Source organism: Haemorhous mexicanus, chromosome 3 (assembly GCF_027477595.1).
Source record: "Haemorhous mexicanus isolate bHaeMex1 chromosome 3, bHaeMex1.pri, whole genome shotgun sequence".
Classification (NCBI taxonomy): Eukaryota; Metazoa; Chordata; class Aves; order Passeriformes; family Fringillidae; genus Haemorhous; species Haemorhous mexicanus.
In genome coordinates, this window is record NC_082343.1 from 50,613,636 (window position 1) to 50,630,787 (window position 17,152).

The 17,152-nt window shown below is 38.4% G+C and overlaps 1 protein-coding gene across 8 annotated transcripts in view; it reads right to left on the reverse strand.

Moving 5' to 3' along the window:
• Positions 1 to 8,161: 8,161 nt before the first annotated feature.
• Positions 8,162 to 17,152, reverse strand: part of UTRN (utrophin) — a 338,373-nt gene continuing 329,382 nt past the window's right edge. For all 8 annotated transcript variants that reach the window (XM_059841749.1, XM_059841750.1, XM_059841747.1 and 5 more), the window contains 4 exons: positions 15,181 to 15,289; positions 13,649 to 13,735; positions 10,985 to 11,007; positions 8,162 to 10,318 (listed from right to left, as the gene is read on the reverse strand). In XM_059841749.1, the coding sequence (XP_059697732.1) occupies positions 10,310 to 10,318; positions 10,985 to 11,007; positions 13,649 to 13,735; positions 15,181 to 15,289 (228 nt within the window). In that variant the 3' untranslated portion in view covers positions 8,162 to 10,309. The remainder of the gene's footprint in view (positions 10,319 to 10,984; positions 11,008 to 13,648; positions 13,736 to 15,180; positions 15,290 to 17,152) is intronic.

The window sequence follows — 17,152 nt, forward strand, 5'->3', positions numbered from 1 at the left end:
ATTATCACACATTTTTTTAAGTTGCTTGGTTAAGACCTTACCCCGTTGCTCTCTTTATCATTAAATGCTTACCCTTGAAATATTCTGTAAATGCTTTGACATAGATTGCTAACCCTGGACAGCAGGGTCCATTGTCATTGTGATAAGAATAAAAATCTCTCAGAAAGACAGAGGTCATGATTACTGTCAAACATCCTTCTGTAGTTGCATCCTAAAAAAAAAAAGTGGAAATATAAAGTTTCTGAGATTAATTCCTTAAGAAAATATTTTAAGTGTTCCCAGTTTTGGAGAGATCACCAGGAGTATGAATGCACTACCAATGAGAAGAGGATCACTAACAGGTATAAACACTCACAGAGCTTTTGCAAAAGATTGGGCAAGGTGTGTAAAAAGCTGAGGGCTAAAGCACTCCACAAGCAGGATTAGTATTGTGTTCTTTAGATTTTTCTTGGTTCAACCTTTTTCTTTTCCTGACATGAACATGTCTATACTGTGATATGAATCTTAAATTCTATATGCTGGCTTCCTTCTGGCAAAGGTGGAGTGTTTGAGAACCACAGTTTTAGAGTCTGGGCCCTGCATTGCTGATTATTTAATCTTGTAAGTATAGTTTTTTATGTGGGCTTTTCGTATGTTTGGTTGTTTTGTTTTTATTTTTTTAATATTATTTTGGTACAAATGGTTTAAGCTGAGAAATTCAATACCTAAGAAAACAATTTACCATTAAGAAGTCCAGTGCCCTTACAGGAAACCTGCAGCCACAGATGGCAAGTTCTTAGCGCCTAAGCAGCCAGGACCCACAGCTAGACTGTAGGTCTGCTTTTAGAGTCCTTGCAGAAAGAGCATCTCTGAGAAGTTGTCCCTCTAATGCCATATCAGTGCCATTGAGTAACCTTAAATTCAACTTGATTTTTTTTTTAATTTTTCTTGGAGATCTTATTGTCTGCTGACAACAAGGCAAATTTCTGGCCTAGAATGTATTTAACTACTCACTGGCAATCTAGCTTCTTGAAATTTGGCTTTTGCTGACACCTTTGCAGATACATTAATTTTAAATCTGCTTAAGCCTATTGCAAATGTCATGGGGAGACAGTGGGTTGGCAAATCTATTCCTTGGCTCTGTCTAAAGGTATGTGCAGTATATTATAGTGCTGGTGAAATACCAGAGGGAAGGAGGGGGAGTCATTCCAAGGCACACACTTGGACTGGCACAGAGTGAGTGTGTTCTGCCCTTTGTGAACTGCAGGAGAGATGAAGTGGGAAGAGCTGCCCATCTACACCCAAAACATTTTTTAGGGCTTCTTGGGAGAGAAGGATAGCAGTAAGAAAAACTCACTATTTCAGTGCATATTGAAACTCCTTGCTGTCATTGTAAAATGAGTAGTTTACCAGCTGTACTAACATGTATATTAAATTTACCTCCACCCTGCCAAATCAAGGTGTTTGGGGAACTGAAAGGGCAATTAATTCCATGATAGACCCTGTGCTTGTATGTATGGTTTGTGATAACACAGAAGAGTTTTTTACAAGTCCGCAGAGACATAAATACTGATTGTGTTGACTTTTTTGTATTTGTATTGCAGTAACTCAGGGATACATTTTTAATGCAGATTCAGCTCCTATATGGCACTCTAAATACTAAGCTGAAGGCTAAACATAAATGTTTGCAATCTTCAATCAAGAAACTTCAGTGGTGATGTGGGAATAGGTAATTGGCCAAATTATTTACTGACTTTGATATGAATGCTTATTCGGTGCTTGCTTCCCTGGAGCTAAAGCAGGAGGTAATAGCCCCAGCCTTCAGTCTCTGTTCTTTCTCAAGCTCTAAGATAAGAGCACATTTTTAAGGTGATTATTACTTAATTACCGCCATTATGTTGCTAATACCCACCAGATAAACACAGCTTTCCTTTTTGAGTGTTGCTGAAGCAGAATATTAAATGGCCCCAGGTTGGGGATGGGGAGCCCAAATGGGATATCCCCATTCTTGCCTTGCTCCTTGGTGGGGAAGACCAGGCCTTGGAGTGCCTGATGGGGTGGGAGCCTCCAGGGGCCAGCAGTGCCTCTCCTGAGAGGGGAGACTGCCCTTGATAGGGAGGGGTGAGCCCCAGGGAGATGGTGGGGGAACCAGCTGTGATTTCTTTTTCTTTGCATTTTATTTTATTTTTCATAAATGTTTATTAAACTCTCACTGGTATAATCCTGTCCTTTTATACACAGTTGTCTCCAGTGTGTGTATATATAAAAAAGTATAATGTACTTATATGTGTGTATATATATAAATAACTGAAATGCCATGTTATCTTCAGTGTTGCTACTTGAGGCACTTCGTATTGGAAGGGCAGTCCTAGGACTGATTTTTTTACATCTGCTTCATTACAGTATTAATATTTTTGATTTCTGCCTTGTCATTTCTGCCAGTCTAGGAAGGAAGGTAGCTGGGTGTGGAATATCTTGATTTTAATCACATCATGTAAATTAACTCTTTGCTAGGTACATTTTGCTTGAGAGGGGCTTAATACCACTATTAGAAACTAGGGGAAAAAATCCCTCTTTTTCTCAATCATCCATTTAGATCAGCTATCCAAGAAAAACAGATTAATAAAAAATACTCTCATTAACTAAACTGCCATATTTTATCCAATCTCTGTGGAAACAGATGTGCTATGAACTTCTGTTTGCAACTGGGCTAAAGGCTAATAAATAAATGCAGAGACTGCAGACAAGGCTGTCAGGCTTAAGGTTCTGTATGTACATTGATTTTTTTCAAAGACCCTTGAAAGGAGTGATGGATTTTTTTTTTTTTTCTGGATTAGTTAATTTTAACCTTAAAGAGCCCTAAAATCAGCAGTGTCAAGACGAGGTGACATTTGAGGATGTTTGTAATCAGCCTTAAAGAAGTGTAACTTGGTTGTGTGAAATGACATTGTCCCATTCATCAAGTTGTTATTTTAAGTCAAACTTTCCAATAAGCTTTCAGTGGGAGCCTTGTTTTGGGCAGAGAAATGGAAAGTGTACTGGTTTTGTCTACTCAGTAGTACAGGTACAGGAGATGTCATAAGTAACAAAGTGTGCAACAACATTGACAAGTTTATATAATTTCTAATTGAAGCACTAGGGGTGGTTTGGTTTTTTTTTGGCTTTTTAATGCTCCAAGGTTGGCTGTCTCTGGACATTTGAAGGAAAGTCAATCAACACATGTGAGTCAGTGCCTGGGAAAGCAAGGCATTCTGCAAGAAGAGCAGCTAAATGAAAGTGGCATGTTAGGAAATACTATCTCCTAATCCCATTTTTCTAAATAGTGCTGTGATTTGCAGGAAAAAACACAGGAGAACCAAATTTGAATTTAAAACCAATTTGAGAATTTGCAGGAGAACCAAACTGTGTGCAATACCAAGAATGTCAATAGTTATCAGAAGAATTTCTTTGCCAAATGCCACCAAGCTCTAAGTGGGTTAACCTTGAAGTCTGCAGCCTCATCTATCACCTACTGCCTTTTCCATGGATGGTTGCGTGTTGTCCCAAGGCAGATACTCTGGCAGCAAAGGGAGGGTGTCCTAACAAAACTAATCAAAGGGAATGAGTATTCCCCTTTATCTGGGGACACAGGGGCTGGGGTGCTGAGTCCAGCTTTGGACACACAGTTCAGCCCCTTGCCACCAAATGCGTAGCACAATCTGCACTTGGCGAAATCAGATGAGTTTGGAAGTCAAAATAATTCTCTTCTGCTAAAGCTATCACTAATTTTCCTGTCACAGCAAGCAAGCAGCCATTTTAGGGAGGAAGAAATTACAAGTCTAGGCAGCAGAATGACAAATACTGTGGTACATCTTTGTTTGTGTATAAAACCTGGCTCGTATTTCATAATAAACTCAACTGTTATTCTGATAGTTTACTGTCATTTCACTGGTTTTACTTTTCAGCCTAAATGCATCATCTTTGCAAGAACTGGGATTTAGGGGATGAAATAACATTGTTATTCTGCTCATGTTTCTGCCACTTGGGTTTTCTATTTGTTCACATCTGTATTTTTATAGAAAATTGGTAAGTGCTGTAATTATAGTCTGTTGAAAGCAAGTAGGTCAGAGCTACACTTTCCATTCCAGAGGGGCTGCTGGCACTGGAGACAGAAAGACAGCTGGATGTTTTCACTTGTCTGGGTGTTGCTGCCATTCATTAGACTTCTCACAACTGCTCACCAAAATACTTTCAGAGGTACAAAACAAAATCAACCAAAGCTCCTGTGTTTAAAAGGTCCTCTATTCATGCATTGCAATTCTCTGGCAAGAGATTTTTTTGGGACATCAGGCAAGAATTATACTAACTGTTGAGGGAAAATTTCTTAGAGTGTACTGGTGACAATTTCTTCATGTAAATGACTGAGAATCTGGTGAGAGGAGGGATCTTGCTGGACCTCCTATTCCCACAGGAAGAATGGGTAAGGGATGTGAAGGTTAAGGGTTGCTGTAGCTACAGGACCATGAGATGACAGTGCTCAGGATTCCAAAGGGATTAAGGCAATAAAGCAAGATTGCATCCTTGGCCTCAGGCTTCAGCTTGTTTGGGGACCAAGAAGAACAGAGATATTCTGCCCAGTTCAGCAGGGATTTGGTTAGGAAAGCCAAGAAGCCTGATAGGGGATACGAAAGGTGTAAAGAATTACTTTGAGTACAGCAGCAGAAAAAAGCCAGCTGGGGAAAACATGAGCCCACTGCTGAAGAGGATCTGGTGACAAAGGGCACAGGAATGTCTGAGGTACCGAATCCTATTTTTATCTCAGTCTTTAGTAGTAAGACTAGCCAGAAGTCTGGATTAAGAGAGATGTCCTCCTTGGTGGAGAAGAATCAGGTTAGGGAACACTTGAGCAAACTGGATGTACTGAACAAATTGCCCATGGGATGTGTTGGGACATACTTTGGAGTGCTGTGAGAAGTGGCTGATGTCATTGCAAGACTGCTTTTAATAACCTTTGGAAGGTCATGGGAAACAGAGGAAGATCCTGAGGACTGGAAGAAGGTAAATGTCACTTAGATCTTCAAGAAAGAGGATCTAGGTAACCCTTAACATTCTTTACTCCTGTTTGCATTTAAATTAGTGATGTGGATTGTCAGTGGCAGTTACTATTGTATCTTCTGTCTGTTCTCTTATTTATTAATGTATACAACTTCATTTGTGGGTTAGGTGAGTGATCTCTGCTGTCCTTAACTCATGAGCTTTTCTTATATTTTCTCTCCCAGGTCCAGCTGAGGAAGGGAGTGATTGAGAGGCTTTGGTGGGCACCAGGTATCCAGTCAGGGTCAACCCACCTCAGTCAGAAAACCAGACATTCTCAGTGTTTATCTGACTGCATAAAGAAAATGACTAACAAGATAATAGGTATTTGTAAATAGACATTCAGAGATGATGTGAGAGAGGACAGATAGCAAAGCATAGATGCTCAAGTGATGTGTGAGGTTTTTTCATTTTTCCTCCTGTCCAATGTACTCAAGACTAGCACAGCTAGGAATTCTGTGCAGCTTTCCTGGATTCTCTCTTTTAATAAGCAGGTTTCAATTTAAATGATACCTTTGTGTTGGCTGCACCACTTGCTGCAGTGGTGCAGACACTTGGGAAAATGAGCTGAGCCAGCCCCCCCCCCCGGTGTCTGAGGTGTTTAGAAAAGCAGCTGATGAAAACACTACCTACCCCTTCTGAAGGTGGCTGCTGCACTCACACACAGCTGTTCTTTCTTAGGTATAAATTTAAGTTGTAAGGACTGAAATTTTTGCTGGCACATCATGAAAGTGGCTCTAAAGACACAAGATACATTCCCAAAGCTATGCGAGCCAAGAATGATTTCTCCTTTTCCAGCCTCAAGAACACTGTTTGAAGAACACAGCAGCTGATGACTACTGAGAGCTTTTTTTGCTTCTAAGATGCAAGACATCCCTTCCTGCTCAAATATTCTTTTCCCCTCTAAAATTTGGTTTTTTTTTTCCATACCCCACTGTTATTAATTTACACCTTGCCAGGACTTGTAAGACTGATTTTATTGCTGTTGTTGTGGGAACAGAATTCTCAGCCATATGGCATGACATCTTCATTTCTGCATGACAGGAGACAGGATCCATTTTACAGTTTTGCAGTGCTGCAAAAAAATGCCTTCATGAAGGATTTTCTTAGGTGAACTCCATATTAAAGTAGAGAACAAAATATTATGTGTCTAATGAACAAATTCTTTCCCAAGGGGTAATTTGTACTGGAAAAGCTTAAAAGAATATTCTGGTCTTCTGCATAAATCCAAAACTTGCCTATTACAATAATACATTTCTAATTTGGCTGAATTTAGGTTTGTTTGGTTTTTAAATTTTGTCATTTTGTGGGCTTTTTGGGGTTGTTTCTTGGTTGGTCATGTTGTTGTTGGTTTTTTTCCCCAACTGCAGAAATAACAGAAGAGAGGACAGAATCCCTGACCCAGGACAGGGAGATGCCCCAAATTGTCGTATGCATACTGATGGTCTGTGTCCAGTATTTCTAACCTAGCAGGGCTGGTGTCTCATAATCTGTCTTGGTTTTGAACATGTGAAGAGCCTTCTCTTGGTCTAAAAAGAAATAATACCACCCATACTAAGATGATTGCTTCACTGTGAAAGTTCCCCTGAAGATGAAGCCCCAATAGCAGAAGGATTTGTACCCTCTGATTCTAATTAGATGCATCAATCTTGCATCTTCTCTGAGAAAATGAACTGACATGTTAATAATACAGCTTAAGGGTGTTTTCTAATGAGAATTTAAACTGATATGCTATCAACCAACGCCATCCATTCTGGGCTGTGCAGGAGGGTGTCCCTCCTGATGTTTTGCATAGATGTGTATTTTGGACTCAGACATAATCCTTCTCATGAAAAGTACCAGGTTGGCTTTATTGGGCCTGGCAAAGGAACAGCACAAGAGGCTGGTTAGTGCTTAAAGGGAGGGAGTGCTCACCCGCGCACTGTGCATCAGGGACCAGAGGTGGCCACACACTGCTCCCAGCACCCTTGAGAAAAGCCCTGTGGCTGGTAAGAAGTGGGTGCCCTTCTGTTCCCCCTGTCAAGGGCCAGGACCTTTGTGGCACAGCACTGTAGGAGGACCTTTTAAGCTGAGAACCTTCCTTACAGGTGGCAGCATCACAGAACTCTGGTGCCTGCGGCCTTGGCAATCGAGGTACACAGGGTGCAACTTGTAGATAGGAGCACTTGCATAAATTTTTCTCAGTCAGGCCCTAGTACTGAACCATACCTTTCTTCTGCTGCCTCCTACTCTACAAAAATATAACTATAAAGTGTTTATTTTTTTTAAGATGACAGGTTGTCTGGTTTAATACATGCTTTAATCTAGCAGTCTCTTCCTCTTAAGACACAAATTCAGAATTTGACTTTTCCTGTAGTTAAATTCCTTGCTAACTGCTGAATCACTTAAATAATCATGTTTCCCTACAACTTATTTGTTAACCATCCTTTCACAAACTGAGGGAAAAGGTCATCACTGACATTTATGTTTGACATTTGTTAGAGTTTAAAAATAAAATCCAAACAAAACCAACAACTAAACATTAAAGCAGTGCCAGCTGTTATGATAAGGAAACAGAGTCATTAGGACTTTGTACTTTTTTCTCCTTTAAGTGTAGCAATTCTAACACAGTCATTAAAATAACTTGCATTAATGCAAATTCCCAAAAATCAGAAAATACACCTTGTGCTGCTGAATACCTAATGCTGTGGTTCAGCTGAGCATGTTGACTGAAAGGCACCAAAAACCTGAAGACTAATTCACAGATCTCCTATTTGACAGGGCTTCATGCATTACTGCTGTTCTGTAATACATGTACAGAACATTTAAAATATAAAAAAAAAAGGCAGTCTGCTTCTCAGCTATCAGATTTACTATCTGTCATGAAACTGAGCAGGATTCTAGACTAAAATCACTCAAGATGGAAAACTAGAGAAAATATGCAAGATTTATGAAGAAAAAAACTACTGCTTAATCTCATTTATATAAACTCAAACCACAAGAGAAATAACTAGGACATAGAAATTGACTACCACGGCTTGCTCATGTTAATCTTCAGAATGAAATTTTCAGCATTTAGCAATGAGATGTGCCATCCTTGAAACCCAAAAAATTTGGAAGGATTCCTTACTTTTTCTCATGTTACTGCAATATATATTCCTTTTATTTATTATAGTCTCAGAGGAAGAATGTTACAATGTAGTGTTTGAAGCAGCATTTACTTGGCAGCAGAGGACAAAGGATGCATACAAACACAGGCAGAAAAACAACTTTATACATAACCTCATATTCAGAACAAAAATAAAATCCACCAAATTCACTACTGATTTCTTTTTATACTTATGTTGGGAGTATTTTTAAAGATTCTTTGCCTAGAGAATTATGTAGCTTGATAAAAGCCAAGTACTTTGCAGAGAACAGAATGTAAAGCTATTTCCAATACTACTTATGAAGATAGGTCTGAGGTAGAAAGGTGGTCATGGTTTTCCTCTTCTGTAAAATGTGGGGTTTTTTCTTCTCAGAATAACTACATTACATTTTAATAGGAGCCAGCATCTTCTGTTCTCACCTTGATAGCTTTGCTCCACTTGCTCAAGACTAATACTTAGTTAGCATCTGAAAAGCTCTGTAAAAATGCCAAGTCTACATCACCTTTGAGAGGTAAGCACTATCATCCCCATTTTACAGATGGGAAAACAGAGGCAGAGTGGTTAAATAACTTGCCAAAGGGTCCAGAAAGAACTGGCACTGGTGCCAACAGTAGAAGGTGGTCAACACTGTGCCTGAATCACTCCTTGGGCAGCAGCAGTTCAGGAGTAAATACTGTGGGTGCAGGACAGTCTGGCTGGCAAAACTTCACAAAGCCACTAGAAATTCCTGACCTGCTCTTTTAATGTCCCCTAGCATTTTTTTAGTAGCAGTAGAGAATTTTACACCTCTTTCAATACCATTTTAAGATAAGGGTTTTTTTTCCTTCAGTAATAATTAAGAACAACACAGCTTTGTTTCTCTTTACTATACATGGAAGGTATTGCATGCAGTTTTACCAATTAAAGGTTGTCCTAGAATTAAAGCAAGTGTCCATGCAGCATTGTAAACTCTGTGAAGGCATTAAAATCTCTGATGATAATCTTTCAGCTGGAGATCAGATGATCAGTAACATACTTTCCCATAATGATCCTTATCAAAAGTAATAAAATAAATAAATTATCTTAAAGATAAGGATGATTTGCAAGATTACAACGCCAAATGATAATATCTACGTGCACTGCAGTTCTGGAGAAAGTTCTGTTGCTAATAGTATTGGAAAGGGCTTTCTAATTGTCTCTTCATTTCCAAGAGGCAGACAACAGAAAGGGATCTCACAGAAATGAGCTTCACTTCATAGACTGTAAATTCCAAAACTTCAAGCAAGTTTGGCCCAGCAGGGAACAGCAAAGCTTTGTCTCTGAACAAAGTTGGGAAGGATTACACTAACTTAGTTCTTACTAAAACCAACTTAAGCTATCATCTAAGTCCTCTTTTTAGCTATCTCCCGATTCAAAGTAAAGTAAAGCTTAAAAAAATAATCCTCCAAATGGAGTGTTGTCTGGAAATAACAAAAAAGGAAGTTAAAAATACCACTTAGGTACATGAGGATGCTAATTATTACTTGAAATGAGAGTTTACCTTGTTTAATTGAATTAAAATGTTGTATCTTGCACCTAATGACAATTGTTGTTAACCAGTAACAATAGTGCAGATTATGGGAACTTCATATGCCAATGCTGAAAACAATGCAAGGATATTCTGAAATCTGTGTGGTCAGATGGTTAGCATACAAATAATCAGTACAGAATATTACATGTGTGAGAAATATATAACTAATATGTACTTTACAATGCAAAAGCGAAGAGCTGAAAGGAATGTATGAACATAACATTTTGCTCCAAACTCCTTATGCAGTTCTCTTTACGATTATCAAAAGGAACGTATATAAAGCCCCTGCCCCTTTTCCCCTGGCTGTATATTTATACAAATCAGTGACAAATATTCCACTGCTCATTAATTTACAGTTGCATAGAAAGGGAAGAAGGAAAAAAAAAAAAGATACTATAAAAACAACATCCTTTTCTTTGGGTATTCAGTGTTGTACTGTTTCAAGAGGAACTCGCGGTGGGAGCGCACGGCGTGTCCCGGGGTCCCGTGCAGGTTTGTGATGAGCGGAACGCGCGGCCGGCAGAGGCAAAACAGGGCTGTGCTGCGTGCCACAAGCACTGGCTGACATGCCAGGAACACCTCACATGGCCTGTTGTGATGAGAAACAACATCAGTACCACAGGTCAGCACACACAGAAACTCCTACCTGCTCTGGGCTCAGTCAGAGCAGGACTGTGATGTCATCTTACAAAACCCCTCTATTTTAAAAATTCCCATGTATTGGCCTGAGGCTCAGCAAATAACTGAGGCAAACAGTTAAAGAAATCTAAGCTGACAAAACTATGGTGTTTAAAGTCATTGTTGAAATGGTTGTCTATTCAGTGCAGACAGTTTAATCTAATGCCTAAGGTGCTGTGTGGCTCCTGATCCTTGTGCACTGGTGACCACAGCTCCTGAGAGTGGAGCTGTGGGCACCAGGACATATGGACATCTCTGCAAGAACCAGCTTTGATTTTGCAAGCTGCTGCTGGCTTTAAACCAATTGGCCCAAATAAATGCAAGCTGGTTCCATCTGGACAGCAGCACAGACCTGCAGAACCATAATACCTGTGGCAGTGCCTGACCTAGTAGAAGTCTTCTATTACCTCTGATATTCTGCAATCTGGCCTTCTTGTTGTATTAGTCTAGGTCCCAAATAGACCTCTAGAGAAAAATGTGGAAAAAAGCCACCCCAGCCCCTTTGCTTTAATGGAACTTTTTCACTTGCTTTACTTTGTTTCCAATGCCTATGCAAGTATGTAAACATGTCTCATACCTGTGGTCTGCCAGTGAAACTTGCTGAAAATAGAAAAAAAAAGTTTAGAAATTTACATGATTCTGCATCTTGACAGTTTAAAAACAAAGTTATTATCAGAAAAACACATACTGCAAAATAAAAAATGACTTCTCTTTAAAAGACTAAATATTTAACAAGAAATGTGTTGCAATGGTTTAATTCTTCATAAACTTACTTTTAACAAATTTATAGCATTCTAATAATATAGTTAATACGAATTTTTTCATTTTCACCATCTGTAGCCATATTTTAACCCCTGAGTGATGTAGTTCAGTATCATCTGTTTAAAAGGCTCTGTTTTGGACATCACTCAGATGCATAGACAAGACTTCTGCACAGTGTTGTACACCTGCCTACTTCTGAGGACCAATGACAAAATAAGAAAGGAAAAAGGGGCATTATATCCATGATCAGTGGATCTGAAGGATGAAAAAAAAAAGAACCAAAAAAACCACAAAACAACAAAATCCACCGTTGTAAGTATTGCTGGCCTTACTATATGAATAATTGCTTCATTAAGGATATTTGACATAAATAGAAAGATGGATTTGAAGATTAATTATAACCTGAAATCCATGAAAACAAATAAGCAAGACTACTATCTCTGTTAAACAGTCAAAATAGGATAAAAATTATCTGCCATAAGGCACAGATTCCAGTTACTCCTTGATAGAGGCTGTGGCCATGGCAGAAGAGGCAAGTAAAGATGAGGTTGTGAAGGAAGGTTTTTACTTTCTGGTTTGGTTTTATTTTTTTTAAGTAATTGGACATGAGATGTTGCACATGAAGGCTGTTTTGAAAAAATTGAGCTTGGATGTAATAAAGAGTCTAAGGACGTTATTGTTTAAGGTTAGGAATACTGTGATGCCTAGAGAGTCCGTGGAATCTACATCATTTAAAGTCCTACAGAACAGATTTGACAATTTTCCAGCCAGGAAAACAGATCCCTCTCAGCTGGCCACATGAAAAGATGGTGGACTTGGATAGTCTGTCATAGTCTTCCTTAGCAAAACTCAGAGTCTAATGCACTTTGCTGGGAAGGCCAGACTAATAATCCTCATTCCAGGCTTCTAAAACATTTAAGATATGTATCTGACAGTAAAAAAAAATTACTTCAAAGTAAAAGATGTTATAGAATGACTGAATGAGAGCAAACATAAGTAGCACCTACTAATTAGGGCAAGGTGGTTTAAGCTGACAATAGGGAAAAATCACATTAAATTTGGAACTGTGCCTTCCTTTAATCTTAAATGCTCAGATAGACTTCACCTTGGTTTTCACTAGCAGATTCTCCTATCTCATTCAAGGTGTTTGCTCACGGAATCAGAATTTTTTCTGTTTTCCAGTTCTGGAGAACAGCCATCATTACCAAGCTTGTCCTAACACAATGCAATTGGCTTTAAATTCATTTGGGCCAAATGACCATGTAGCTGTATAGTCACATAGCAAGACAGTAACTTTCCAAACCAAGAACAAATGCTTGAGTTGCATTTTATTCTGGTTTGTATACACACACATCTTCGAGGTGTACTGAGGAGCTCCACTAGTTGCTGACCTCAAATGAGATGCTCCTGAGAATCAAAACCTTAATTTGCAGAAAAGGGGCTCTGAATTGTTGAACTCATCAAAAATCAAAAAGGATAGCTGAAACAAGGCCTTTTTTGCTAGAACCTCATTTGCTTTTTTAAAACATGCAAGGTGCATCTTCTGTGAGGCAGCAATGTGTGTTCAAGAGATAAAAGGGGTGTTTTAACAGGGCTCACAGAGTTTATGAAATAGCACAGAGTTGAGTCTTGATGCTTACAAAAGGACTGGGCTTAAACAGCCACTCTCTGACTTCTGCCTTTTAAAACTGATCATTATTATTAAATTTCATTGGAAACTTCCAACAATTTTGAGAATATATCAAAGTTTTCACTAATGTTTTTTTAAGGCAAAAGAGCTGAAAATATATATAGAGAAAGACATGTATATGTATAAATGTATTTTACAAAACCCACCATAATACATGAGACAGTCTCACTTTTGCAAGTGCAGGGACACTGGAAGGAGGATTAGTGGAAATATATGTCAGCTGATACAGGACATGCATAGGAACAAGCTGGTTTTCCTTTTGATCTCTCTTTAATAGACACCGAATAAAATATCAACTTCCAATGCATTTAAGCAGGGAAAGGTGTTAAATGCTGCATTCACAGATTTCCTCTGGTCTATTTAATAACTAGTTCAGTAATTAGTCTAAGGATTAATTGCCTAAGGACTTTTTTCCCAAGCTTTATTACAAAAACTGCACACAGAAATTCTGAATCGGCATTCACTTAAGTTCTACAAAAGGTTTTCATCAGCAGCTAGTGACATTCTTGATGTCTTTCCTCTTATTTGGGCACTGCTGAAAATTCTACATTGAGCTACAGGCTTTTCTTATAGTGAATTGCTTCCTCTTAAAACAAGAACATTTATCTACCTTCAACAGTAGTGTCTATTGAGGAATTTTAAGGGACAGAATTAGACAGCTTGCATATCTACATAAGAAATCTCCTCAGAGATATTTATTTTCCTTGTCAGTATCACAAGAATGATTTTTTTTTTAAAGACTACCTCAAATTCAGTATGATTCTTAGACACATATTTTGTTAAACTTACAACAGCAAGCTGGAAATGTGTTGTTGATTTGCTCCATAACATCTGTTAGATCTGTGTTGGTATCATGAGGTGGAACTAACAAGTCATCTGCAGATATGACAACAAAAAAAATCATTTTTGTAACAAGAGAAGGAAAAAAAAAAGGACAACAACATTCTAAAAGGCATTCTTAGCCAACACTCCAGTTAATTACTCCTTTATATTTCACAGGAAAACAGTACCTGAAACCTTTGTAATGTGCAGGAACTATCATCAATAATTGCCAGCCTTGGGAGAGGACATGAAAGTTACATTATTGATTTGCAGTCACTCATTTCTTTTTCATTAAAATTTTAGCATTGCATCCAGGATTTAACTAGAAGTTGCCAGCAAGGAACAGTATATAAACATTTACAGTTAAAATAAATAAAATGACAAGATGAGGGAATTAAGCTCAATAGCTACTCTATTAAAATACTGTTCCAATTGCAGATGATTTGTCATGTAACTTTCAGAATGAATACACCATTTTTTCTCTGAAAAAAATCCCAACATTTATCTTTCTTTATTCAATATGTACCAGCCATTTCAGTAGTGCTAAAATCCCCCTTGCCATCTCTTTGAAAAATTATGCTTAAAATTAGCCAAGAGAGTGGTTAGGGAACATAACTGGCTGTGTTGTTGGCAGTTTTATTGGACAGCATCTTTCATACTGCATGAGATCAGACTCAAGTTCCATGCTTTTCCAGATAAAGTAAAAACATAGGTTAATGCTGAATGAAAAATGTTCAGTATACAAGAGAATATTTTTCCTATTTTCTACAGAAACAAAATAATATTTAATCTATAACACAAGGCTTAAAAACAGAAACAGGAGGAACTTGTAATAAGACAATTTGAGAAAAACATTTTCTGTCTTCCCCTACTTTTGTCCATGTAATGGTCTGCAGTTATTTCTGCTAACCATGGTGAAATTAACGAGTTCTGATACCAGAGAATTTAAAATAATCTTTCAAGAGAGAAAGAAATCCCTTTATGTGCAGAGACTGTACCCATAAATATTGAATTATTCCTAAAGATGTGAACCTTTTGGGAGTGGGAACATCAAAATACCAGGAAAAGCAGAGGTTACACAAGAATTTATAAAGCAGACACTAAGTGTAGATTATGTGATTTGGACATTTGGTCCTCCACGTGACAGATTACTTGGGTCCACTTGGTGTGTACTGAGGACAAACAGCTCTTGGCCACTTCAGTCCAATGAAGTCTGGTTCCCCTTTCAGAGAGAATGGATTTGCCCAGTAAATTCACTTGGAAAGAACAGCTGGAACCAAGGAGTCTATTGAGAAAAGTCTGGAATTCAGAGTCACGTGGGTTCTTAGGATACCGCAGCTCTTCGCAAGTGCGAGGAAGCAACACCTCCAGCTGCACTGAGCAGAGGCATCGCAATGATCCTCTCCTTTTGATTTACAGATCTGTCCAGAAGGTGCCAACAAACCTATCCAGTAGTCACCTATGGCCTCATGAGCACGTTATCTGATCAGAACACTCACCTGTCTGATGGAACTGCGAGCTTGTGTCCTGCTCCAGCGGGAAGCTGAGGGCAGAGTGCTGGGGCGAAGCACAGGGGGAGGCACCATTGACCCGGGAGTCTGACTCGGGCTACGTTAGAGACAAGAAGACACAAATTTAGTTTACTTGTATCCACACAATTTAAGTGAAGGCTAGTATGCAGCCATCTTGTTAATTTCTTTTTTTATGTGCTCTTTCTTGTTTGTTCTCCAAACTATTCAGAGTTGGCTTAAGTCTATACAACTGATGAGTGGTATAAAAAAAAAAAAAATCTTGTTAAAAGAAAGTTTAGACTTAAGAACAGCTCTTACAAGACTCCAGTTGATGGTCTTGTTAAAAGCAACTTTCTGTTGCATCAGAAAACCACAACTTAACATACAGCACACACATTAGGCCCAGGTTCCCCGGCCAGCTCTGCAGAAAGACTCGCAATGCGATCATTTAGGTTGTATTTATCTGCATGGGTATATACACACACATACACACGCAAACAGGACCCATAAAAAGCTTTACAAGGATGACTAAGCATACTTAGAAACAACTGTTCAATTATGAACAGATTTGTAGAACTCCAGAATCAAATGAGCACTCAAGACAGATTCAAAACAACTTCATTAAATCCAGAAAGTGGTAGCCAGCCATCACTCCTGCTGATGCTGCTTCTCAACCTTGAGGAAGACACCAAATTTGCAGGAATTTTTACTACATAAACTCCTGAAAAATAGGAGACATAACTTATATCCTTTGAAAAGAAGCTTTTCTGGTTTCTTAAATTCACTTGAAGAATCATGGAAATCAATACTACGTTTAGCTGTAACCATGTGTGTGTTTGAGATTACATTTAAATATACATATATGAACAGAAAACAAGAAAAGGCCATAACAGCTCAGAAATACTGGAAGGGACGTTATTCAGGCATTTTCCCCTTCTTTTCCTTCCTTTCTTATTTAAAAAATTCCTTCAAGGAATAAACTGGTAATACAGTATTTGAACTCCAGAAATGATTGTTCTGAAAAAAACATAAATGAAATAATATTTACATCTGAGATAGATTTAACTACAATTGTTGCTGCTATCACTTTTCTTTTTGATTGCAAATCATGACATTAATTCTGAACAGCTTAAGAAGCAGGTTATTTAAGTAAATCTGTCAAAAGCAGATACTGAAGTAATATAAAAGATCATTGCTTTTAAAATATTTTTGAAACTGAGCAAGTACCTAGAACAGCTATGAGACTTGATGCAGAGTTAGAATACAGAATGGCTGTTAATTTGTGCACAAGTTTGCTCCTTTGCACTTCACAGCCTTTACTGAAATACTCAATTTCTTGAGATAGCTTCCAACTCTACAAAAACAATCTTCAGTAAAACTCCTCTAAATCTTATCTCTTTCAGCATGGCAATACTAAAGGCCAGCTTGGACTTACAGAATAAATCAAGAAATTTTAGTCAACATAGGAGACAAAGAAAAATTGAAATGTTTTCAAGCCAGAGAAGGATTTCACTGTCAAGACACTTCTGTGAACAGTGAATTACTATCAGGTAGTTAAGTAATTCACTGCTCAGTACCAGGCTTTAATCCAGCTAAAGAGTTTTAGTAAAATGAATGTGATGATTTTAAATCAGAGAAGCCTGGGACTGCTTAACCCAGGCAATTCCCTATTTCCAGGAATCACTGTCTGAAATGCTAGAGCTGTAGTGGTAAAGAGAGGAAGCAAATTCTCCACAGGTGAAGAGTCTCTTCAATACAGAACAGGAGAACTAACTCCAGCAGCAGTCACTGCTTGCCTACCCCACAAACAGATGAACAGAGAGAATGTGAATCATCCAAAATGCAAACTTGCCCCTGGAGTAAATCTCTGCCTCTGTCCCTGTTCAAGCAGCAACTATGGATAAATTGTGCACAGATGAATGAGGGTGAATGAGAAGATCTGTGCTGGACATAAAAAACT